Below are 27,437 nucleotides of genomic sequence, written 5' to 3' on the forward strand. Positions count from 1 at the left end.
GGCATCGCCTGTTTGGTGCAATTACTATAATAGAGAGCTTTAGCTTGTCCGGTATTCTGGTAAAACGCAGGCGGATGGGGTGCATTGGGTCTTTGGGGTGTTGGGGCGGAGGTGTAAATGTGAGCGGTCTGCATGGTGCAGCCACCTGGTGGCACAGTGCTCAAACAGACAGAACCATCTAATATGCAGTAACCAAGTGTATTTTACTTTGTTGCATTGCGGGTGTAAATTATTGACAGCAACACGATTATGCCAGTGCCGAAAATTTACACCAGCAGCAAAGAAGAATACGCTCGGTTAATGCAATATTAGCTGCTTCTGTCTGTTTGAGCATTGCGCCACCAGGTGGCTGCACCATGCAGACCGCTCACGTTTATGCCTCCGCCCCAAAGCCCCGTCCACCTGTGTTTTACCGGAATACCGGACAAGCTACACCTCTCTAATGCCGTGCCGCATGTTGATACGACGCAGGTCGAAACGGCAACATCAATCGTGTACTTCAGTTGGCTACTGGCATGGCTAGTAGCGGCTGCGATACTGACTTTTCTAAATGGCGCTAGCTATGCACCACATTTATTATTTTCAATGACAAACTGGCGCATTTTGTAAAATTCTCGAATCTATGCCGACCCTAGAGTTTGGCATATGATTATTTCAAGAAAAAAAAACTATCTGCCTAGATTCGAATAAATACGGTAACAGCCACCAGAATGGTAATGATGCTAGAGGCTCAAGGAGATCCGTCAGACTTACCGAATCGTTGAACATATAGGAGAACGGAATGGTCAGCCTTCCCGGTACGAATTGGCAAGACCTCCAGCGTTCACATGATCTCTGCAGCCAAGGACGACCGCAGCATTTCTGCGGCTGCTTGACGCCTTTCCTCGTCAGTGCTTTGCAGCACAGAACTTTGAAGTGGGTGTCCGATATGCCTATAATGCTGCTTTTACTGAGGCAATGGATGACAGAAAGAGTGAGAAAAAAAAACAGATGAATTTGGCACTCAGGGAGAGAGGCATGGCTCGGTTAACACAGAGTGTCTGCAGCAACCCCCATCTCAGCGACGCAGCAGCTCGTATCTTGGGCAATGAGAGGCTGATTAAGCCCCTGGCCCCACGTTGGGCGCTAATTTGCGGTCTGACGCTACACTAAAGGTGCGCAAGCTCTGATATCGTGCTTGCCGGACAACCACTGCAGGTTCGAGCACTCCGACCCGCCATGCATACAGGGCGCTGTGTCCGCACCTGCTCCGGCTCACTCCATGTGCACTAGTGTGCGCCCTGCCAGCCCCAGCTAGGGGAAGGCAAGACCACACACGCAGCAAAGGAGACCCTAGGCAAAACTCTCCGGAAAAAACAATGAACATTTATTTGGCTGGTCTTCGATACAAGCATAAGTTTAAACAAGATATCCCAATCTAAATCTAATTGCTACACAATAAATGGCCAAATGGTTGCCGGTGGCTGCTAGCGGTGCACTATGACAGAGACAACCAAGAAAAAAGAACCCAGCAGAGAGAGGCCGTCTATCCTTAAGCCAGCACCCGCCATCGTGCATCCCCACAGTAGAAAAAATGGAAAAAGAAAGAAAGAGAAGAACAGACGGGGGCATGATCAGAAGGCGCTGCCTCGGGACATTGAGACGACGGAAGAGTGCGTGTGCCCCCTGAGGCCGGGACCCCGACAAGCTGCAGTAGCCATCGGTTGGTGGCAGACAAAGGGGAGTGCCGCCGACAGAGAGAAACACGTTTGCACCTTCCAACGCCTCAATGTGGTCTTCTCAGACCCCACCTTGCGTGCACATACCCAGAGTGCATGAAAGCAGGGCCCGAATCGCGCCAAAAAGTTGGCCAGTGGGCGGCGGGATGACAGCCGAGTGACAGCATTTTATCACCTGCTTCCATCTTCTCCAGACAGGGAGGAAATAGACATAGAGCTCTCTGAAAGACAACACAATGAAACAGTGTCGCACTACCATTGTGAGCACTCGAAACTCCACAGTGGCTACTTAAAATTTGGTTTTCTGACTTTATATAGTTTCTTCATGTTAGAGCTTTTTGTGTGTGCATGTGATTGCGAACCAAGATTTTGTTGGAACTGTGGAGATGGGTTGCGATGACACTTGCTCGCACGGTGATTCGAGCCAGGGAGAGAGAAGCATGGTTTGCACAGGAAATTAGCTCCGGTGCGCTAGCCATGTCCACCGTGTTGCCGTTACAGCGGCTGTTCCTGGAGATTGAGCAAAGCACAACGCGCAAGCTTGGGGGTGAGGCACGGGAAGGCACCTCGATCCCCGCATTCCCCCCTCCTAAAGACCGAGGCCAGCCTGCAAAGCCAGCTGACTGAAGCCAAGTGGCAAGGTTAACTCAGCCGAGGTAGGCTAAGCCCCTAGGGCAATGTCCAAGAGGGTGCCGCAGTCGTCATCAGAACCAGGTCAGGGAAAGGTGCCACAGTACAAAGAGGCGAAGATGTCTGTGGTGTTTCGGCCCTAACCGGACGCGAGTGCAGCCGGCCAGCGGACAGGAAGGAACTGAGCCTGACTCCGATCCCGGCACGATAACAACAACAACAACCTTTATTTCGTGCAAGCAGCATATCTATATAGCAAGCACTCATGTGATAAGTGACGTCACGGACAGACAACATTTCAGACATCAGGGCGAGAGCGCCCGATAAAGCAGACACATGACACGTGGCACGGGCAATATCACGCCATCAGCACAATGTCGCTTCTGTTGATGCGAAGCCGGTGGGGGGGAGGGGGGGAGGCAGCCTTGGTCACAGAAGTTCCACACCCCTGGAAGGACCCACAGCCAGGAGGAAGGGTTGCCAGCCGAGGAAGGATGGGGTGGGGCAGCACCGTGGGTCAGTCATTTACGCTTGAGGTCTGCCGGACTGGAGCTGCCAGGGATGCGTGAGGTGTGGCTGCCATTTTGGTGCAGCACTCACCACAAAAGTCACTGGGCTCCCCGGGTTGCATGCTGACAGGAACGGCAGACTGGGATGACTGGCAGCCAGGCTATAGCAGCAGCAGCTGGAGTAACCGCCCTCGGCCAGAGGCTAGCGCTTGACTGGGTGCACCAGCCGCAGTGAGCGGTGTCCTAGGTAACAGGAGGCAAGGCTGGCACAAGTTCGTGGCCCTCCAAGGTAGGAGTCTGTAACAGTGCCAGGACCAGGGACAGCGGCCTTGTGGTCTGCAAGACTGGCGGCACAGTGAGACAAGGCGCAGGCAGAAGACTCGACGACGCTGGGGAAAGGATAGGAAAGCCTTCTGGCATAGCCGGCTTGCCAAAAAAGTGCCCGTCCAGTTGATTGCCCAAGAAGGGGTGTTCGTCAGGCTGAGGCTTGGGCAACACATAAGAGGAAATACCGTATTTGCTCGAATCTAACGCGCACCTTTTTTCTGATAAAACGGGTCCAAAAATTGCAGGCACGTTAGAATCGAGTACGACCCTAAAGCTGCGTTACCATATTGCCATTGGCATTATAAAAATTGCCGCCTTGTACGCACTTCTAGCCTAGCTGCCGTAGCTTCCTCCATGTGCATACCTCCATGTTGTACGTGTAACCAGGCGCTAGTGTAACCTAGTCCACCGCCTGTCTTCCCGTTTTCTGCGTTTATTCAATCAGCATGGAAGTGCGAACATCAAAGACACGCCGAGTCCACCATGATGCCGCATTTAAAAGGAAAGTTATTGTGTGCGCAGAGACAGACGGAAATCGGGCTGCATCACGGGCGTTTGGAGTTCCCGAAACTTGCATGCGGGACTGATGCAAATAGAAGGAGAATATTTTCGCCAGCAAAGCAACAAGGAAGGGCTTCAGTGGACCGAAGCAGGGCCGCTTTGCCAAAATAGAAGAGCTGCTCGCGGAATATGTGCAAGAGCAGCGAGTGGCACAGTTGCCTGTGACGACCGATCTGCTCAGCCCTACAGAAAGGGCTAATGCGGAGTGACTTCAAAGTGAGCAGGTGCTGGCTATCAAATTTTATGAAAAGAAAAGGCTTTTTTCTTCGAAGACAAACAGGGATATGCCAAAAATTGCCCAAAGAATGTGAAGAGAAATTGCACAGTTTTCAGTGGTACGTGTTGAACTTGTGCCATAGAAATGCCTACCACTACGAACAGATTGGACATGCCGATCAGACGCCGCTCTACTTTGACATGCCTGCCACCACAACCATTAAAAAGAAGGGGGCGAAGCAAGTGCATGTTTTGTCTTCCAGTGACGAAAAAACTAGACACCACAATGCTTTGTTGAACTGCGGATGGGCACAAGCTGCCCTTGTATCTTATCTTCAGGCAGAAGATGCTCCCGAAAGGAATTGTGTTTCCGAGTGGTGTGATTGTGTGCACAAGTGACAAAGCTTGGATGACCACGGAGTTGGTCGCTGACTGTATTGATAATGTTTGGCAGAAGAGACCCGGCGGCAGTTTGGGTCTGCGTGGGACACTTGTGCTTGACACGTTCAGGTGCTACCTTGACCAGCACATCAAGGACAAGCTGGCTGCATGCAACACTGACCTTGTCCTGATACCCGGCGGCATGGCACCGCAGCTCCAGCCGCTCGATGTTTGTTTAAACCCAGTCAAAGATAGAATTCGGGCGCTCTACACCGAATGGCTTGTCAGTGGCTGCCATGAATTCACACCCACCAATAAAACGAAGCGTGCCTCGCTGCAGGACTTTGCTGGATGGGTGAAAGATGCATGGTGCACGATCCCGTCTGCCACGGTCAACAAGGCCTTTAAAAAGTGCAGGATTTCGAATGCCATGGATGGCACCGAGGATGAAATGCTTTGGTCTGTTGATAGCGATAAGGAGTTGTCTGATAGCGACAACGAGTGATATCTATTGCCCCACGCGACTCGTACCGGCACAGTGAAAATCTTGGAGAGAAAGTACGCCGCTTCCATTTGTGTTTTTATTCATAGCAACTTTAGTGTATTGGGAGTAAGTCTGATTCTTTCCAAATGAGAGAAAATTGTATTTCTGTATGAAAGCACAAGGTGCGCAGTACTGTGCTCTTTTTTTTTTTTTTTTGGCTACCTTTCAGCAGAGCTTTACTTTCAGCGAAGTGGGTCAGGTAATTCGTCGCCACGACGATCCACTTATTTCTGGATGTTGACGTCGGAAACGGTCCCAACAAATCCATCCCGATCTGCTGAAAAGGTCGGCAAGAAGGCTTGATCGGCTGTAGTACTCCCGCTGGCCTTGTCGGTGGTGTCTTGCGTCGCTTACAGTCTCGGCATGTTTTGATGTAAAGGGCGACATTGGTGGTCAGGCGCAGCCAGTAATACCTTTCCTGTATCCTCAATAGCGTCCGGGAGAATCCGAGGTGCCCAGCAGTCGGATTGTCATGTAGGGCGTGCAGTACTTCTGGCCACAGTGCTGACGGAACAATCAGAAGCTAGTCGGCACAGACTGATGAGAACTTCTTCTTCATGAGTACATTGTTTCGAAGCGTGAACGAAAACAATCCGCACCTAAATGGCCTAGGGATAACGATGGTCATCATCATCATTATCGGCCTGGCTACGCCCACTGCAGGGCAAAGGCCTCTCCCATACTTCTCCAACTACCCCAGTCATGTGCTAATTGTGGCCATGTTGTCCCTGTAAATTTCTTAATCTCATCCGCCCACCTGACTTTTTGCTGCCATCTGCTACACTTCCCTGCTCTTGGAATCCAGTCCGTAACCCTTACTGACCATCGGTTATCTTCCCTTCTCATTACATGCCCTGCTGATGCCCATTTATTTTTCTTGATTTCAACTAAGATGTCATTAACTCGCGTTCGTTCCCTCACCCAATCTCCTCTCTTCTTATCCCTTAACGTTACACCCATCATTCTTCTTTCCATAGCTTGTTGTGTCGTCCTCAATTTAAGTAGAACCCTTTTCGTAAGCCTTCAGGTTTCTGCCCCCTAGGTGAGTACTGGTAAGACACAGCTGTTATACACTTTCTCTTGAGGGATAATGGCAACCGGCTGTTTATGATCTCAGAATGCCTGCCAAGTGCACCCCAGCCTATTTTTATTCTTCAGATTATTTCAGTCTCATGATCCGGACCCGCGGTCACTACCTTCCCTAAGTAGATATATTCCCTTATCACTTCCAGTGCCTCGGTACCTATCGTAAACTGCGGTTCTCTTTCGAGACTGTTAAACATTACTTTAGTTTTCTGCAGATTAATTTTTAGACCCATCCTTCTACTTTGCCTGTCCAAGTCATTGAGCATGCATTGCAATCGGTCCCCTGAGTTACTAAATAAGGCAATATCATCAGCGAATCACAAGTTACTAAGGTATTCTCCATTAACTCTTAACCCCAATTCTTCCCAATCCAGGTTTCTGAATACCTCCTGGTAAAACGCTGTGAATAGCATTGGAGAGATCGTATCTCCCTGCCTGACGTCTTTCTTTATTATGATTTTGTTGCTTTCTTTATGGAAAACTACGGTGGCTGTGGAGCCGCAATAGATATCTTTCAGTATCTTTACATACGGCTCGTCTACACCCTGATTCCGTAATGCCTCCATGACTGCAGAGGTTTTGACTGACTGAAACGCTTTCTCGTAATCAATGAAAGCTATATATAAGGGTTGGTTATATTTCGCACATTTCTCTGTCACCTGATTGATAGTGTGAATATGGTATATTGTTGAGTAGCCTTTACGGAATCCTGCCTGGTCCTTTGGTTGACAGAAGCCTAAGGTGTTCTTGATTCTATTTGCGATTACCATAGTAAATATATGTAGACAACGGACAGTAAGCTGATCGGTCTATAATTTTTCAAGTCTTTGGCGTCCCCTTTCTTATGGATTAGGATTATTTTGGCATTCTTCCAAGATTCTGGTACGCTTGAGGTCATGAGGCATTGCGTATACAGGGTGGCCAATTTTTCTAGAACAATCTGCCCACCATCCTTCAACAAATCTGCTGTTACCTGATCCTCCCCAGCTTCCTTTCGATTTTACATAGCTGTGGTTGTATAGTTGACTACGGTCTTCCTGGTAGTATCAGGCTAAAGTCCGTGCTCTGAGGGCAGTCCTTGTAGTCTGCAGCTAGCACGCTGCTCTTGGGCGATGTTGGTCTTGTCCTCAGGCTTCGGGCTTGGATTGTGGCTTTGCGGGGGTGTTCGGTACATCAACGCACTAGCACCTCCACCAGATGTGATGTGGTAGTGACGGTGAAGAAAGCAGCTAAACTGGGAATGACCAAACTAGCGTTTTATTGGGCAAACTTGTGCCCTCAGAAGCAGGCTACACTCAAAGAACGGCGACAGCGGCGAACGCAGTCGGCGATCGGCGAAAATTTGATCAGTGGTTAAAGCGCATCACCTTTTATACATCAGTCATCGGAAGTTCCAGAGTAATCGCAGGTGCACATGTGTCTTACGGAAAGTTCTACACCATTCGTGTCGCGCATACATGAAATCAAATTACACAAGGTTCGGTGACAACAGACAGCGGATAGAACCATTGACAACATTTGAGAAACTTCTGATACATGCAGGTGCGTCCTGCGCCGTGCGATAACTTTGTTAGGCGGTGAAACATAGTCACTTGATAAAGATAAACACATGTCAATATTGTCAGTAGCTTTCACTATTTGTTTTCTATATTAAGGGGTCACTAAAGTTGTGTTCTGGCCAGTACCAGTTCACTGTTGTGTTTTCAGTCTTGACCAGTGATTTATTGTAATTCTTGAAATGTGCAAGAAACATGGTAGGGCATTGCTGTCACATGCAATATGAAAGCAGGCTATACACAAACCATTAAAATACTAAGCCTATGTAACTAGACATTCAGAGACTGGTAGTCTCAAGCAACAACGAGCTAATCACAGTAGTGGGTACTAACGCTTGATGCTAGGCATGCAAAGATGTTCTACTTTTTAGTAAAAGGATTGGCCCTATGCTAGCCTTGAAAGTTAAATAACTCATAATTTCACTCCATTTTGCCCCCAGCATGAACACTTTGTGACAATAACAAGCACAGGTGTAATGCTCATGCTTCATTCGCCCACTCTGTGCTATTTTAAATACACATTGCTCGCATGAGATAAGCTTAAGGTTGCACAACTTGGAGCTTTGTTTAGCTGCTGTGCGCTTTGCGGCACACAAAATCTGACCGTTTTCAGCTAAATCGGAATTTCAGAAAATGTTAGGCAAACCTTCCCAGTCATGTTGAACTGAATATTCCGAACACTATGTAGAAACGGGTACTTATAGTTTTATTTAGCAACACCTGACAGGCACGAAAGGTAATGCACCCTCAATGTGTATGTCGAAAATCTTTAAGGTCAAATGTTTTAGCCTTGGAGTCGCAGCTGGAATATAGATGGGGTGACCCTGTGGTGGCAGCCAAGATACTTTTTCATGCTTGCGGTCTGTAGCTTCACATTGATCATGCCCTCCGTAAGCTTGTGCCAGAAATAGAAGCAGAGTATGTATCAGAAATGTTGAGAACATAGTTAAAGGCAAATAACGCTAACATAAAGCACAATAAGCAAAGTGATTAGAATATTGACAGCCAAGTGTGAAATGCATGATAAAGTACCTTGGTTGGTTCGTGCACTTGCTGCAGCACCTTTACTGGAGAATTCTTTCTTGCTGCTGTTGACAAAGTTTAAGCTTTGCATACACGTGATGTGCGTTGCCAGCTTGCGGATTGCTAGGATGCAAAGGTACTCATTGATTACTGAAAGAAAATAGCGGAGACCTCAGTCAGACAGGATCACTGCAGGCATCACAGCAATAGAGTAGTCTGATGCTGCAAATATTCTAATCTACTCCAAGAATAAGTGCCCACAGTTGCCCTTTTGAGGATAAATAATCGAAAGTAAGAAGCAAGCTGACGATAGGAAACATAGTTATGTCAGCATGCACACAAGAAATTTTGTAGTTAAATGTTTGCCGAGCACTTGTCTGGTGAGGAAACATACTGCGGCAAAAAACGTACACTTGCCAAAGATAACACAAACATTTTTTCTTTTACGCGCTGTTGCAATGAGTATTAGGAACCCAGTGTCAATTTTCTAAGCTGTTTTGTACGTTAGATTCCGCCTGACTGCTGAAGCAAAGACTCGCCGGTATGCCTTTCTGCAAAGTTGACGAATTACAGTTCAGATCCACATGCGTTGCAGACTGTGTCCCGCACCGCTGAAAATCTCTACTTCTCCACTCCCGAACGCATCACTTAGAGCAAGCAAAATAATGTGTGAAATCATTGTGCAAAAGACTGGTTTTAGCTCATGAACCGAGAAGTCGTTAACCAAGAAGCCGCGTGGCGAACCATTCAAATTTTTAACCGCGAGGACATAGGTCATGTGGGAGGTTGATAATGCTGCATGGTATTTTTTATTTATGATCGGTAAACAACAGACTTGGTACTCAGTAGTACCGTATGGAAATAAGAATAATTTCACACCCTTTGTCACGCAAGGAAAACACCATGATAAGCGTTTGAGAAAGTTTGTTGGTTAAAATTGCACTTATTAAGGTGCCTCTAGATGAAGATAGTGTGGTTACAAGGGAATAATTTGAAGTGGAAGCACTATGTTTGTTTTCTTAGCAACGCCACGGTCGATATTTTCGCCCTCTGCAGCCATTTGTCGAACTTCAGAGTGTGCAGTGCCTGGGCCTGTGAGCATCTGTCGCATCGATGAAGCACTCAGCAGAAGAGGACTCTGGTGAAGAGGGTACTCAGGGATCGCCACTAGGGAGGCTAATCAGGGAATGTCCCGCTGATGTATTCTCGCTCGGTGACTTAACCAGAGGTAGCAGCATGACTTATGCGAAAAATTACCTCCAACGCTGTCCGCCGTGTTGCCACTTGGGCATTGGTTTCTGGATATTGAGCTAAGCACAACACGCGAGCTGGGGGATGAGGCACGGGGAGGCACCTCGATCCCCACAGGTCACATTTAGGAAATTTTAGAGCAAAAAAATTTTCTCAGCAGTGAACGTCATTCGAAAGAGTTAAAAAGGCAGCTCCTGTTTACCATCTGCGCTGATCATGGTCAACCAATGCTGCACCTACGATAACTAAGCCCAAGATGTTGAGTCACGTGATCGCACTGATTGGCCTTCATGAGCTTACAATAACACACAAAACAACTTGCCATAAAGATGAGAGAACCCTTTTGCTTACTGGACGAAATGCGGAAAAAAAAGAAAACTTTCTAAGCAATAGAAGATTGGCATGAAGCCCAGTATGGTGCACTATTAAACTGAATACCTCATTGGTATTCAAGACAACATAACTGCAACATTTCATCAGCTTCAAGAGGGAACAATCACTTTATTTTATGCAATAGACATTCTATTAGAAAAGAAAAGCCTTTTGCCAGACATATGCGAATCTTAACAACTGATACATTAAAGCCAGCAAAGCTGTATAAGCAATGTGTAAAGAGCAAGGCGTAATAGTAAACCAAGACAGAAGAAGAACACAAAGGACAGGACCGGCGCCACTCGAGACTGGCAAGCTGAGACGGCGATCAAGTTGACGTGCAAAATGGCAGGATTGGTGCGAAAGCTTCATTGAAAGAATGGCCTAATGTAGAAGATATATGCTCAAGTAAAACTCTTGCTTGGGCTAGTTGGTTCATGCTTGAATGTGTAAAGAGTAAGGCGCAATAGACCATCACAGAAGAAGAACACAAACGACAGGACCGGCGCCACTCGAGACTGGCAGGCTGAGACGGCGATCAATTTGACGCACAAAATGACAGGATTGGTGCGAAAGCTTCGTTGAAAGAAAGGGCCCAATGTAGAAGAAATATGCTCAAGTAAAACTCTTGCTTGGGCCAGTTGATTCGCAAAATAGCAGGATCTTGCCATTTTATCCTGCCATTTGTGCGTCAACTTGATCGCCGTCTCAGCTTGCCAGCCTCGAGTGGCGCTGGTCCTGTCGTTTGTGTTCTCCTTCTGTCCTGGTCTATTGCACCTTACTCTTTACACATTCAAGCATGAACCAACTAGCCCAAGCAAGACTTTTACCTGTATAAGGAAGTTCTCACATTCTTCGTAAGTAAAGTGGAATCTCGATAGTGTGTTCCCCGATGTTGCGATGTCCCATGTTTTACAACAAATTAGTTCAGTCACGGAGAACTACCCATAGAGACAGTGCATTGAAAACCTCAATTATGCGACCCAAGATTGCGCACGTCCCATCTTATACCATGACCTGCGCGAAATAGTGAGCCCAATGGTGGACGCGTGAGAAGTGGTGCAAGCTTCCAGCAGCTCCCTTGCATCCCCGTTTTCGGGAAGGGGAGAACACCCCTTCGCACGTGGAAAAGTCCGACTTGTTTCCGGGCTTCCTACTGGCCACCTTTTTCATTTCCTCACATTTGCTGCCCTCAGACTGTTCATTTGTCTTCTTCCACTTCACATCGCTCAACTGCAGCCCGCCTACATTGCTATCTCATGGTGCCTTCTCTCTCGGTGTATGAATACATGTGTTCATGTGCACAGTTTAGAGCTTTGTATATGTGCAGACACATGACTGCTCATGCCTCTGTCGTTAGGTTTCCGTTTTCGCGCGGTTTATTATGTATACGCCTCGTGCACCGCCTATAGAGGCGCCACTGAAAGCCACCTGGCGGATGCTTTCAACAGTACACGCGGGAGCAGTAGCAGACGACAACCCTTTGCAGCAAGGATGGCTGAAGTTCGCGGCTGCGATTTCTCCTTTGTTCGGGTGCCAGGCTGCTGCTTCCGCTGTGACAGCTGTACTGAAGATGCCCTCTGTGCGAGCGGGTATGAACACGATGTCACCGGTGTTTGGACAACATGGTCCTCATACGTGCAAGGTGTGTCCCGCAGACAAACGCCATGAACCCCATTTACATGACGTGGAGCTCATGTTCACTAGCCGATAAATTTTGTTGAGTGATCCGATTTCTCAATGGTTTTTTTTATTCTACCCTTACCGCAATGCTGCTTCTGTGCCTGAATAATAAGCACCCGTTGTTAGTGCAGACTTATATCAAACAAATCTGCACGGTGCAATCTCTGCATATGCCGTTGTGATTTTTCTGCCGATGAATACATGTGACATCGCCGAATAAGTGCAGTCGAAGTCGCCTCAAGAAGAGTAATTGCCAATTTATTGATGGAAACGCGTACACTAGCCAACGAAGTCGCCAAACACAGGGGTTAATAAAAGCGTGTGTTAGTGCTGTACCGCCGATGCAATTCTGCTGCATACGCCGATGAACTACCGTTCCCGCTGCAGTTTGTGCAATTTTAAATTCCCCAAGGGAGCTGCTTGGAAACGTACAAAGCTAAAGACTGACTAACTTTTCAGTACTTTTTTATATTACTAGAGAGAGGTGCCACATGATATATTTAAAGGCAGAGCAGCGCCAGTCAAAGTAGATGAGCGCTGGCGGCAAGGCCCGGTTTAGTCGTCTGCAGCGTAAGTATAAGAAAGAATTCAGTTGTGTACAAAACTCACATGCAAGAAGGGACTACATTGTGAAACAAACAAATCACTCGGCGTTTTAAGTTTGCTCAGGCAGCATCGAGGTGTGATGACTTCCCAAACGGGACGCAAACTTTTCAGCGAGAAATGGAACAAAAATACCATATGCAGCAGCTATTAGCAATTCTCGCTCTGAACTACCTATTTTCTAAACACATTTCCAAAAACGCAAATAATATCTAAGATGCCGTCGGGCGAAAAGAATAAAGCTGTTAAAGAAGCACTTCCTTGGTATCATTCCGACAAGACACAGTGTGATTTATACCTTTTACAAGCAAGGCAGGGTGAAAACTTCGCAGCTCAAAAGAATCGACAAGAGTTATGCATGGAGCAACTAGCAACAATTAAACATGTGCAAAGCCACGCATAAAATAGATGTAAAAACATGAAGTGCGCGACAGCTGGTGCTAGGATTTACCGCGCCGCATGAAACCAACCATTTCAGTTCTTGCAAACTTCAGTAGCTTTAACATACAACGCAATGCGCTCGTGCAGTCGTGCTGCCTAGCTAGCGCAACGCGGTAAAGGAGCAGAAAACAATATAAGCGGCAAACAGCATTCCGAACTTTAGTGAAATGCCTTTAAACCTCATGCTGCACTGCAGACGAACTTCGTTGCTCACGCGTCTAACTATGATCGAGGGGAAAAAAACACCGAGGAGACAAAGGAAAGGATGAGAACAAGAAATTTGCCTTCGAAGCGACGATCCATTGTTGCTACCGTTGCTCCCGCTGATGAGGCTTTGCCGGGAATGATTAGAACCGTATCCCCGGCACGTTTTCACCGGTATTTGAGCCCCCCACCCTGCAACAATTCTTCTTCGACATTCCCTGAAGCTTTGGCCACCCCACACGTGCGAATAGTGTTGCCTATCTTGCTCTGAAAACGTGAATAAGACAGAGAAGCATGATAAACGACACAACAAACTACGGCGTGCGCCAGGCTCCTCTCCCGCGTGTTTTGCGCAAGGCCGCCACCAGTGGCGCGTCCGTCGGCGTGCACGGCGCCTATACCGAGACTGCTGGCTGCCACCTGGGATGAGGACAAGACCACAGATGCTTTTGTGCTTGTGCCTATGTTTGTGCATGTGCTGCAAAGCATCAACAACATCCATTCATTTTTCTGTGCTGGCGACGCCAGCACAAAGGAGGTCACGTAGGAGGTGAGGTCACCAAGGAGGTGACCTCCTTGCGGACATTGCTGTGCTTGGAAGACAGCTCTTGCTGTGTAGCGCAAAGGAATTCTTCAAGAAATTAACAGATTTTTTAAAAGTCTGTAAATGAGAAAAGATTCTAGAATGCTGGTGGGCATGTGTCACCTTACATGGTATGTCAAATCTCTCAATAAAATGTGATTGAGAGATACAATGCAGTATTTTTTTTTGCACTAACTCTTTTGACAGTGTTAGTTTGCAAATCCTGCAAAGTATTAGCCTATAGCTTAAATTGTAGCTCCTCGCAACCATTTCACGCGACGCCATTTATTATAGACAGATTTTGTTGGTTGGATTATGTGATGTTATTAGACAGTTTTAGTATAGCGTAAGATGCTTGCGTTAGCGTTAGCGTGCGACGCAACGCTAACGCAAAGAAAGACTGCACTGCGTGGCACAAGGTAGTGTTTTAGAATAGCGGAACAGAGAAAAGCGTTAACGTTAACGCAAACAAATACACCGCCATCTAGATGTAAAAACACAAAGTACTGGAAAGCCAAATCCATACAAAATGCCGAGCTTATCCAGTGCCGAATCCGCAAGTGTGTCCCTAAGTCAAGCTTATCGAAAGCCACAGTCGATGCGTTAATTACGCATGTAGGTGTTTGGTTTGAGTGTTGTTTTGTCGAGAGTCGCGAAACGCACCGATTATTCTTAGCATGCCGCGATCGTGTGTTCTGTGGGACCCATATTACGTGTCCTTTTTAAGTTGGGACGACATCGACGCCCTCGTGCTTCGGGAACGAGAGCGCCCGCGCAGGTTCTACGTGTCCTCAAGATCCACTCAACATCGAAGCTATGCCGGAGGGGACGTTTCGCCGGCAATTTCGCTTCCAGAAATCCGATTTCCCACTTCTTTCCACTTTTTTGCAACGGACGCCCATCTTGACGTCCGTCCGAATGAGTTCAAGGCGAAAACCTCCTTCAGGGGGTTCATATCGTCGTCGTCGGTAAAACGCACACGCATTGTGACCACAGCACCGACCACACTACTGTGTTTTGCCGCGGAAAACGTGACAGGCATCGGCTTGACATGCGGCTTTACACCAAGCGAACGAGCGAAATACACTTGGGCGCCATCTCGAGGCGGATACAGCAAACATGAGCAAACATTAGCAACCCCTCTCGTTAAGCCTACTGCGCCACTAATCGAGAACGTATATCGTAAACAACGCCCATTTGTCACCTGTGCGCCACTGTCGAAGCATCATCACACAAATCTAAAGCAAACACGAGCATTAGGGGGGAACGAATGAGCCGAACAGTGCAGGCCGACGACTCGATAGATCCGAAGCGGGCCGCTCTCACTTCGACTGGCGCCACCATCTTGCCGTACGTAAGGCTCCCCTTGCGTGCGTTAGCGTTCAACGCTAAATCCTGAAAATAGCGTACGTACGTAAGAGCTTCAGCAGCATTTACGTACAGCGCATGCGCAGTGTGGTGCACGCAACGCTAACGCTAACTCTTTGCGTTTGCTGCTTTATGCTATACTAAAACTCTCTATTGTGTGGTCCCAAGAAAGTCATGCGAACTGAGTTCCTTGGTAGTCATTTTGCGTTCGGTATGAGGCATCACTGTTTTAGTTGGTTGTGTGCATATCAACTTTCTTGCTTATGCACTTTTTCTTTCCTTTAGGTGGAATCGTCCCAGACCATGATACGCATTGTCGGGCTATCAGCAACACTGCCCAACTATGAAGACGTGGCCCACTTTTTGCGTGTGAACCCCCGGCAAGGGCTGTTCTACTTTGACAACAGATTTCGGCCTGTTCCACTGGGTCAGACTTTTGTTGGTGTGAAAGCAACATCACCTTTACAGCAACTCACTGACATGGATGAAGTCTGCTTTGAGAAGGTCTACTCTGTTGTCCAGAGGGGCTACCAGGCAAGTACAATCTAGGGTGAGCGCAGACAGAGCATTAAACAAAGGTGACTACCCTAGCTCTTTTGAGGTACAGTTAAACCTAGATATAACGAACTTCAATATAGTGATATCCTCTATATAATGAAGTATTTAACTTTTCATAACCTCTTGTCCATAAAACACCATGTATTTAGAACCTCAATATAATGAAGTGTGTTTGTATGTGATTTCAATATAACAAGAGTTCACTTCTGCCGAAAAGGAATGCCGAGACAATAAATGGAAATATCTGCTTACGCAGATGGTCAAATGATTGAATTACAAGCTGCTGCTTGCAAACGCACCTCTTAAATCGCGCGCCGCGCGACAGGAGCAACCGTAGAAGTGGAGCCACATCATGTTCCATATAAAGTCCGAATTTGATAAGATCCTATCGTGCACTGTGTGCTTTAGGTGTGTGTGAAAGTGTGCGAGGGTGAGAGAAGAAAGATGGTGGCTTCATGAGTGCCGCCTTCCCGTGCAAGCAGAGGGAAAGAGGGGAGGGAGCGAGCTCGGTGTTGCGATCGAGCACGCGTGAGAGGGCAGGGATGCGGAGGGGGGGGGGGGGGTAAGTTTGTGCGCGTCTCGGCTGTGGCTGCACATGGCTGTAAGCGCGGCTGAGCGCATACGCAGCCACGTGCCCTGCTTTAGAGGTAATCTGCTGCATGTGCAAAGAGTGGGCGACTTCAGACAGTATGGCTCAATGTAAGCTGTTGTAGTACACTACTACGTGCCAGAATGGTCCGGTCACAAAAGACGACGACAACATGCCCAACGTGCTGACCGTGTGCGAGCAGTGGAATCGGCAGAATCAGGCTTCCGCCTCATTGAGCAGGCTCGGCTAAAATATAATTTGTGGACACCAGTCACCAGCATCTGTCTGGTTTCTTTTCACCCACAAATTGGTGACTCCGGCCTTAGCGTCATCGCTCTCAGCTCTGGGTGCCTCAGCTGCTTCGCTGGGCCTACCACCATAACGAACTTGAGCCCCCCTGTCCTTGCAGTCGGCCTTCTATCCAGTCAGCCATGGCCTTGTATTCTCCTGATCAAGTACTGCCGTCAGCATCACTACCCCGTGATCCCAAGGTCTGTACTCTCAAGCTCCCAGAGTTCTGGTCGTCGGACTCGGAACTTTTCTTCATTACCATCGAATACTTGTTTCGTCATCACCGCTTCAATTTGCAGTTGACCATGTTCAACCATGTCATTGGAGCGCATCCACCTAGTACTGCTGCGATTGTTTGCGATGTTCTATGCTCCCCGCCTGACGACTGCCCCCTATGAACACCTTAAGGCGATCCTCATCCAGCGCACCATTGAAACGGAGCAGCATCGATTACAGCAACTTCTTACATTGGAGGAGCTTGGCGACCGCGAGCCTACCGACCTATTGCGTTGCATGTAAGCCTTGGCTGGAGACCTGGCTTCTTCAACTGACAGCACACTTCTCCGGGAACTTTTCTTGCAGCTCCTTCCACTGCAGGGGCGCTTGATCCTGACCATGTCCTCATTCTCAACGTTGGAATCTCTGGCTGTTGTATTTCGGCGGAAGCCGCAGAGGAACCACGAAGACAATCATGGCCACAACGGAACTAGCCCCTCTTTATTCAGAGGCATGTATATATACAGGTGACAACACTGGCGCCACTGGTGGCGTGTAAGGGCAATCAGAAACTGAAACTGATATACTACATATTCCCCTCCTTACAAGAACAAGGTTAGTATTGTTATACAGGTATACAGTATTTACAATTACAAATATGTTCAACCATACATGGCATGTTCTCATCACTATGATACTGTATGGGATAACTATACAGCATGGCCTAAAACAAGCAACGAAAAAAAAAAAAAAGAACAACAGATAATTGCTTGCAGAGACACGCAACCATTTGCACACAGTTCATGCAGCACTCAAGTTCTCTGACACTGCACCCGTCTGCACCTAGCACACAAGCTACATGTGGTCCCGGTATCGATCTGGAGGCCTTCTGTTCCTCGGTGGTAGGACCCGACGTTGAAGCACACGGTCATCCGACACAGCTGGTGCTGGAGCTCGTAGCGTGGGTGTAACTGGTGAGGCTTCGGGTCGAGCTGTTGAGGCGTAATCGTTGGGTTGCTGAGATGCCAATGATGGAGTCACAGGCTCAAAAACGGCATTATGCTGCAGATTCCATGTGGCTGAAGTTGCAGGTACCCTGGATAGCTTCCAGGTTCCAGGTTCGTCCATCATCAAGCCGAAACGTTGATGGACCTTGCTGATGGATTACCTTCCTTGGGTGGCTAAACGTGAGGTCTCCCTTAACCGATAATCCAGGTTTTCTAACGTAAGCACCAACAGATACTGTTGTCTTCTTCGCGGCCCTGCGATGGTCTGTGTACTCTTTGCTGTAGTCTTGCTTACTCTTAATTCGTTGGCGCAGACTATGATGTTCAGAAACAGGATCGCTGAAGAAAGATGGTGACAGGTGAGCCACAACGTCAAGGCGTGTTCTCGGTCGCCTTCCGTGTAGGAGAACAGACGGTGCAACTCCCGTAGGGGCATGTGGCGTGCAGCGATATATGCCCAAATACTCGGTTACTGCTTGGCAAAGCCGACACTGTTCCAGCATAGCAACCTGCACAAAATTCTTGAAGACCCGGTTAAACCGCTCAACAAGTCCGTTCGCTTGAGGGTAGTAAACAGAAGAGTGCACAAGGCGGATGGCGCGATCTTTGAGGAACTCAATGAACTCCCTAGATGAAAACTGGGGCCCGTTGTCTGAGACCACCACGTCCGGTTAGCTTTCACGGGAGAACATGTGAAGCAAGAAGTTTATGACAGTGCGGGGCGATAGTTCACTGCAGAATTGAACATCTGGTCATTTGGAAAAATAGTCGATGAACGTAGTGGCGTATATACAGTCATGGTGGGGCTCTCTCTATAGGGCCGACGATGTCAACAGCAAGCTTCTGCCATGGACGCTCTGGCAGGGGTACTGCCTGCAAGGGGGTAGCAGCAGTCTTGGTACTTTTGTCAGCCATCTGGCATATGCTGCAGTTCTGGATGGAAAGCTCCACTTGCCTGTCCATGCCTGGCCACCAGAACCGTTCTCGCATCCGAGCTTTTGTTCGAACTATACCAGGGTGAGCTTCATGGGCAGCACCGATTACCTGCGGTGTGAGGGACAAGGGAACGACGATTCATTCACCCTGCAGGATCAGGTTGTCAACAACAGACAATTCTTCACGTACCAAGAACAAAGGCTGAAGTTCGGCCGAGAGCGTCTTATGTGCTGGCCAAGATGTGGCGACATAGATCTTGACTTGTTCTAACATGCAGTCTTCACGAAGGGCCTGTTGAAACTGCTCTGGTGAGGCACGGTAACTCAATAAAGGACACAACTTCATCAAATGAGACATTTTCCTGCGGAGACGGAACTGGAAGGCGGGAAAGGGCATCCGTCACCTGGTTTTCAGACCCCTTTCGATACTCGACTGTATAATTGTAGCGAAGCAGCCGTTCTGACCAGCGTGCAATGTGAAGGGGGTGGTGCCCAGTGCCTTGAGGAGAGAGCAGCGAGACCAAAGCTTGGTGGTCTGTGCGCAACGTGATATGCCATCCCCACAAGTATGTATGCCAATGCTCACAAGCCCAAAAACACGCCAGCGCTTCACGCTCTCCAACTCCATATTTCTTCTCTGCAGGTGACAGTGTGCGTGAAGCGAAGGCAACAGTTCGCAACATGTGGCCATCAACCTGCTGCAGAACAGCGCCCAGTTCGCAGTCGGACGCATCAGTGAACACTACATCCGGAAGGGAGGCATGAAACATGTACAGAACTTTGCTAGAAGAGAGCAGAAACTTCACCTGGGCGAAACTGGCGTCTACAGCATCATTCCATATGAATGGCTGGTTCTTCAGGAGAAGAGCTCGCATTGGCTCTACTGCGTCAGCAAGCCTGGGAATGAACTTGGCATAATACTCTATCAGTCCGAGGAAAGAGTGCAGACTAGTACTATCAGTGGGCACCGGGGTATTTATAATGGAAACAATTTTCTCTGGCAAAGCAGAGATGCATTGCGGTGTGATCCTGTGTCCCAAGAAGGAAAGTTCCTGTACGCCAAATACGCACTTGTCATTCAACTTGAGCCCTGCTTCCTTAGTTCCGCCCAGTGAAAGATATCGCCGCCGCACGCGCATGTGGTAACAATCTTTATGCGAGTCCATAAACAAGAACGGCACCGCGAGTGACGCTGCTGCGCCGCCGTGAGAGCGCCACATGCAGGGCAAAATTCAACTAGCGGGTGGACGCGATTTGTGGACGCGACCTACTTTTGCCATTTCTGTACAATGGTAGCAAGGAATAGGCCACAAACATTAAGCTTAGGGCAAATTGAACATTCGATAACGTTAATTACTTCCGTTTTGCTTCTGAGTGATATGTATCGTTACAGAAGTATCGCTTTGTGGGAGGCATTATACCATATTTTACGTGATGCTTTTTTCATGGGGCATGTCATTAGCAACCTTAAAACATATATACTGTGACACACTGATGAAGAAGATGTTTCCATCTTGGTCGGAAGAAAACGACGCTCTGGACTGCGCGCATGGTCTACCATCTTGTCAGCTGCTACAATTACTGTAAATATCCCGTAAATATATGTCTGACTGCTTTACAATATTTTTCCATTCTTGAAATGCTTGCGGCCAATGGATAACTTGTGCATGTAATTTGAGGGGGATTTAATGTTTTTTTTTATGAAGAAACACAGCATGACTGACTTTACAATATAAAAATTTTTACTTACTCTAATTATGGTGACTCATAATAAAATGCTCAGAGTCATTCTACCACCTTGATTTGCTTTCAGTGGAGTCTCAAGCACCACCTATGTTTCATACATGTATCGACACACTCGACAGTTTGTCATAATTTCTGACTAAAGGAAATATTCGAAAACTTTTGTTTTTGCATGCATCTTCTTTTTATTCGTATTTGAGAATGTTCGACTCGATTTGCAATGAGTTTTACATTTTTTTCAAAGATATTTTATTCGCTGTGCATTTTACTAACACCTCCCTTCTGATTTCTTCTTGAATAAAATAAATGCTACTCCTTACTATTCAAACTCAATATAAGTCATTTTTTTTGTTTTTTTAGCATGCTTACTAGAGAGTGACAGCATCAGGTGACATGGTGTCAGCCTGTCTTGATGCAAAACGAAATTCTGTATCACTCAGTTAATTTTGCAAAGGCACTCAGGGAAAAGCTGAAAAACTCAGGGAATTTGGAAATGTCAACTTGTTAGACACCCTGTTAACCCTTTAAGGGTCAGAGGCGTAAATATACAGCATGCGAACAAGTGTCAGATGGTCGATGCCTTATATTTACAATGCTGTCTGTATGTTTGAAGAATGCACCAATTTTTCAGCTCTCTGCTTCCCAGCAAGTACTGCCACTGTGTGTGGATACAAGCATTTTTTTTTTTTTTTTCACTCCATAGTTGCTTTGTTTGAATTCCATGGCTTGTTTATGCCTCCACTTCAGCAACCGTGGATGCAAGGCGCTTTTCATTTGTCGCACTTGAAAACGCTGTTGTCTGTTTGGTTTCTAACCTCTCTGAGTGTCACCGCTAGATGCATACTTGTTTATTGCTCACAGGGGTGCAATTACATCTGCTCCCAGGTGTGTTCTGGTATATACAAACGATGCTGCCATGCCTGCGTTCCTTTTTTCGAGATTCGCAAGAAGTGATTGCGCCTTGTTGGCGATAGGACAAAGGATTGCTGCAAGTTTCTGACTCCTTTGGTTTTTCTGACGAATGCACAACCATCAAGTTTTATTGCGGGTGCTCACATACACTGTTGGATTAGGCTATGGACGGGCGCACCGGTCGCTCTTCTGCAAGTGAGTCGAGTGGCGATTCCTCTGATGCGAACTACTATCAAAGTGCCGAATCAGAATATCTCCATTCCAGTCTATCTACTTCCTTATTCATATTCTAAGTATATATGCGAGCCCATCTGTATTCATAAACAATGCATGTTTACCTAAGGAAAACATTTCTGTCACTTTATGGTCACTGAAAAAAATTCTGATAAATTTTTTTTTCAATATAGATCACTCTTAAGATTTTAAATCTGTAAAAAAAAAAGAAAAAAAAAACAATCGACCATAGGAGGGTCGCATTTTGTGTCAGAGATTTATCCTCAAAGAATGAGAAGTTGTGGGGTCTCAAGTGTGCTCTTGGAAGGATTGATAACAGAGCAAAGGAAACAAATCAAAGGTGCTGTAAGGAAGAAGAAGTGCGCCGTGCAGAGCTCTGCATCCAGATTACCAGCGCTACTGAAGTGGGGCTTGGGCTAGATGCTGTTCCTGGTGCGATTGGCTATGCCTACACTGTTGCGTCTTCCTGTCGGCATCCTTCGTGTTGTTCACAGCCATGTCGGACTTTGCCATAATTGGTGGAGGCTTGCTGGGTCTCCTGTAATCCTGGAATTGCACAGCTGGACTCTCCCTGCCATCATGACCACCGAAAGCACCACGAGCTTACCACCACCTGCTCCCCAGTCCTCCGTATCCCCCGGCACACTCCGTCAGCGGAACCCTCTCATCTTCAGCGGCACTGACGACCATGACGTTAATGACTTGCTCTCATCATACAAACGCGTCAGTCTGAACAACAAATGGGATGACATTGCGAAATTGACCACCGTCCCTTTTTACCTCACTGGAATTGCCCACTTGTGGTTTCGGAACCACGAAAGCGAAGTCCCAAGCTGGACGGTGTTCAAGACAAAGTTCAGTGAAGTCTTTGGCTGCCCTGCTGTTCAAAAGCTTCGTACTGAACAGTGTCTGCAGTCACACTCTCAGCAGCCTGGTGAAACCTTTACCAGCTACGTCGAAGATGTCATCGATCTCTGTAAACGCGTCGATGCATCCATGACTGAGGGCAATAAAATCAAGCATATAATGAAGGGTATCGTCGAGGACGCATTTCAGATGCTCATTTCAAAGAGCCCCTCTACTGTTGCCCAAGTTATTGAACTGTGCCAAAGCTATGACAACCTCCGTCGTCAATGCCTCCGCACCCGCCATCTTGTTCCCCATCAGGAATTGTTGTCCAGCTTGACCTTTCCTTTTCGAGATTCCACCCTCTTCTCGAAGATCAAGGCTTTCGTCTGAGAAGAAGTTGCTCGCCAGCTCTCCCTCATCTCCAACCCGCCGGAGTCAGGTTCATCCCTTAGTCCGACCCTACAACACGTTATAGAAGAACAAGTATCCGAGGTCCTTTTTCTGGAACGGGCGCCTCAACTCACCGCCCTATTGACTTATGCCGACGCCGTCGCATGACCACAACCACCGCCCTTCCAGGCTCCGCCTCCGATGCCCAGCCCTGTTTTTATCTCCACGCCGCCACGACCTCCAGTTCATCGAGTATTAATCCCTGGCGCACAGCAGACAATCGGCCCATCTGCTATTCGTGCGGTATTCTTGGACACGTTGCACGCCTACGCCACCGCCGTCCACTTCATCCACGTGATGACCTGCGCACAGCCGCATACGACCATCTTACGCTCAAGACCACGACTTACCCCTTCCGCCCAAGCCTTCACCCAGTTTCTGACCGCCGTTCTCCTCTCCTCGTCGTCACTCGCTCTCCCCAATGCGTCGACGTCCCTCTATCACTGACACAAGAAACTAAGTGGCGCAGTTCCTGAGGCAAGAACTGTGTCATCGCTGCAATGCTCAAGCCCTCTTCTTTCGCCGCCCAACGTTATTGATGTCGCTGTTGAAGGTGTCTCTGCGCTTGCCCTTATTGACACAGGTGCCGTCATATCTGTGATTGCCGAAAAACTATGCCGCTCAATACGAAAAGTCACGACGCCTTTCCTCGATCCTTTACTCCGCCCAGCCACAACACAGAACATCCAGCCGGTGGCTGCATGCACCGCCAGACTTGAAATTCAAGGAGTGCTCTACACAGTTGAGTTCGACGTCCTTTCTTACTGTTCCCATGATATTATTTTAGGTTGGGATTTTCTCTCCCATCAGCAAGCTGTCATTGATTGCTCCCGTGCTGAAGTCGCCTTCTCTTTGCTTGGCAATGCCAACCTAATGACGTTTCACTTTCCTGCACTAAGTTGTCCCTCACTGACGACATCCAAATACCTCCGCACGCATCCGTTCTGGCACCTGTATCCTGTTCCGTTGCCTCCGACTCTACCGTACTCTTCACACCTTCCACTGCTTTCGTTCATCGCCATCTCTCACCACTCCCAACTGCGCTGCTTGGCCTTCAAGCTGGTGCGACTCACCTTTCTGTATACAACCACTTCCCATTCCCGATTACACTGCTTCGTGGTGAATATCTTGGCACTGTGGAGCCTTACGACATCATTACCACGTTGGAACTTCCTATTGGATCGTCAGAGGTCAACACCCTCTACTGTAGTCCCGTAACTGCTACATCGCCTGAAGACGTTTTCAGCCACGTCATCGACAACACCCTAAACCCCCAAGCAATGCCATGACCTTCTCCATCTCCTTGAGTAATTTATTGCGCATTCTATACAATAAGTAAGTTAGGCAAATTACAGCAAATGGAACATGCTGATCAGCGCAGATGAATTGAGAAAGTCCGGCTCACATCGCAAGGATATTGAGCATGTGTTTTCTCCGGTCAAAACACCAGCACCTAAGTAATTTATGTGTGCAGTTAAGGGCACAGAGGCACATTCGAACAGTGACGTTCGTCCATCCCGGTGTCACGCTCTGAAGCCTTGTGCAGGATGATCCCGCAAAGCATGCTGGCGCAGACAGCCATCCGTGTGCAGTGCCAACTTCAAGCCAAAGAGAAGGTGGCTAGTTCCTTTTGTGCCCGAGTATCCTCTCCGTCAGGTGCTGTGATCAATGCAACACCCTTTCCATGTTTCATACAACTGTGCAACTATCAATTTTTCTCGCAGCACATGCTATGTGTGGAAGTCGGATTCGAGAAGATGCGAGAGTCATGCAAGGAAAACAACATCGGGGGGGCGAGAGAGAGAGTCGAGCGGTCACGAAATCAGCTGTATCAGCTGTACACACACACACACACACACACACACACACACACACACGCACGCACGCACGCACGCACGCACGCACGCACGCACGCACGCACGCACGCACGCACGCACGCACGCACGCACGCACGCACGCACGCACGCACGCACGCACGCACGCACGCACGCACGCACGCACGCACGCACGCACGCACGCACGCACACACACACACACACACACACACACACACACACCACTGCTTCCTGTGGTGCTAACATCAGCAAAGCCAGGTAAAGCTAGGTAAAGCCACACATAAAGCTAATTAATAGTTTGAATAAGCAGAAAACCTTGTTCAAATGAAGTGGCTTCAAAATTCTTTGAAAACATTGTAGGCCAATGTGTTTTAATTAGCTGAAATGATTAAAAATTCACTGTGCTATATGGTAGATGCACAACAAATGGAGCTCTCCTTTCATTCAAGGTATGCCTTGTTGCCTAGCAGTGGCACCTGTTTTTGTCCTTTAGTTATGTGTATTCAATGTGCTTCGTGCTCAAATTCAGGAGCCCATTTCTGCAAATTCTGTTAGGTTAAAAGTTGTGCAAGGCAAGCAAGTAATGTGTTCGTGTTGTCCCTTTCAGGTCATGGTGTTTGTTCACTCTCGAAACTCTACTGTGAAGACTGCCCGGACCCTCAGAGACATGGCCCAGCAGCAAGGAAAGCTTCCTAAGTTCCAAGTCCAGCAAAGTTCTCAGTATGTGGGGGCAGAGAAGCAAGTGAGTGGATCACGTGACACACTAGTGCAGCTTAACAGAGGGCTTTTGCTTTGCCACAACAAAAAAAAACCAATATTATGTTACACTTCTATTAGATAAGCAAATGTTGTAGTCTCATTTTCCCACATAGTTTCATAGGGCATCTAAGCTGTATACGAAACCCATAATGGCTTTGTGCTGCCTTAAGGCAAATTCTGGCTTTCGAGAACTTCCTTGTTCTTTTAGATTTCAGCAGAACTCATTTGCTTATTCTTAGCTTCAGCATCTTGCATGACTGCATACACAAGTGGCTGTAACTTGCTTTTTTGAGAGAATTTGTCATGTCAGAAAGGTGTCATGTACTGCTGCTGCTAAGTGTGCCATTCGTTAAAAAGAAACACCCATGTGATATCAGTGCTGCGTACCATATTAACAGCACTAAAAAGATGGAATGAAGGGTGCTAGTACTGTGTACATCCTGTATTATGTACCGTCTCTGTGGAACTGAGAATGTGTTCTACAATTGTATTTAGATATATTTAATTGGAGAACCATGGGTGGTCTAAATTATTTATCTTTCTCACCCTCCATGGTGGCTTAGCAGCTATGGTGTTGCACTGCTAAGCACGAGTTCGCGGGATCAAATCCTGGCCACCACGGCCGCGTTTTGATGGGGGCGAAATGGAAAAATGCCCGTGTTCCGTGCATTAGGACACTTTAAAGATCCCCCGGTGGTCAAAATTAATCTGGAGTCTCCCACTACGGCTTGCCTCATAATCAAATCTCAGTTTTGTCACGTAAAACCCCAGAATTTAGTTCAATTCAAATTATTTATCTGGAGCACTTGAGGCTTCTGCATGCTTAAATGCTTTCTACTGTCTCTGTTTCAGATGGGCAACTCTCGGAATAGCGCCTTGAGGGACCTATTTCCCTATGGCTTTTCTGTACACCATGCAGGCATGCTGCGTAGTGATCGAAACCTTGTTGAAAAGCTATTCAGTGAAGGCCTCATTAATGTCCTTGTGTGCACCTCTACACTTGCTTGGGGTGTAAACTTGCCTGCTCACGCTGTTGTCATCAAGGCAAGTTCATTTTGATGGCTTTTTGTGCAGTTTTGGAATCTGACCAGCATTTCTTCGGCTACACTGTCAGATTCTTCCTCTCGCATATAGTTAAGGCCAATCTACGCGTACGCATGCCGGCGCTCGAAAGCTCGCACCGGCGTGCATATGCGTGCGTGCCTAAGCGTGCACAGCTGGTGCAGGGCAAATTGTATGCGTTGAAGCACAGCATGAGCACGGATATCTGCTCCACACAGATCAGATATCGAGCTCTGGGTGCCTCTCATTTCTACATGCCTGGCTATGCAGCTACGGCAAGGTACAATCAACACTCGGTGAGGCAGATTTATGTCATGTGAGAATGTGCTTTTTCTTTACTTTTTGCACTTATCTGATGGCTTTAAATGTTTTCTTAAATTGCATTTATTGATATTTCGGCATATTAAAGCGCTGTCAATAACAAAGTACGAGACGGTGTCAGTCAAAGTGCCTACCAATTAGCCAAGTGCTTTTGTAGATGCAAATTGCCATTCCTTGCGAGGTGCAGCATACGCTAGGCGCACTGGCGAGAGCTTTCATATGCCGGCCCGAGTACACGCAGTTTGGCCTTTACTGGCCTGCACGTTGTGCAGCACAATCTATTATGTGCACAAGGTATTTGAGAACGCAGCTCCTGTGGGACATAAACACAAGTGCTCACATTCTTCTCGTATACACGCACAACATCATCTTCATCAGTCTTGCTCACATACTTAACAAGGCTACATTCAGCTGAGCATAGAGTTCCCCATTCCTATCTCCTTAGCCAGTGACCACAGCGGTGTACAGATTGTCACTTCCATGGTGCACGTGATGCACTGTCCGTGCTTTCCTCTGTTGTGCCGATTAGCCTTACAATAACCCACCTGCTGTAAAGATAGGAAAGCCCTGGAAAGCAAGACTTTCTGTGCAATAAAAGATTACCATAAAATGCAGGTCCT

General features: G+C 47.5%; 1 protein-coding gene across 6 annotated transcripts in view; it reads left to right on the top strand.

Moving 5' to 3' along the window:
- The window catches only part of obe (activating signal cointegrator 1 complex subunit obelus), a 465,382-nt gene that overhangs the window by 135,113 nt on the left and 302,832 nt on the right, over positions 1–27,437 (top strand). For all 6 annotated transcript variants that reach the window (XM_075697239.1, XM_075697242.1, XM_075697241.1 and 3 more), the window contains exons 12-14: positions 15,342–15,590; positions 25,283–25,417; positions 26,287–26,478. In XM_075697239.1, the coding sequence (XP_075553354.1) occupies positions 15,342–15,590; positions 25,283–25,417; positions 26,287–26,478 (576 nt within the window). The remainder of the gene's footprint in view (positions 1–15,341; positions 15,591–25,282; positions 25,418–26,286; positions 26,479–27,437) is intronic.

Source organism: Dermacentor variabilis, chromosome 6 (genome assembly GCF_050947875.1).
Source record: "Dermacentor variabilis isolate Ectoservices chromosome 6, ASM5094787v1, whole genome shotgun sequence".
In the NCBI taxonomy this organism is placed as follows: Eukaryota; Metazoa; Arthropoda; class Arachnida; order Ixodida; family Ixodidae; genus Dermacentor; species Dermacentor variabilis.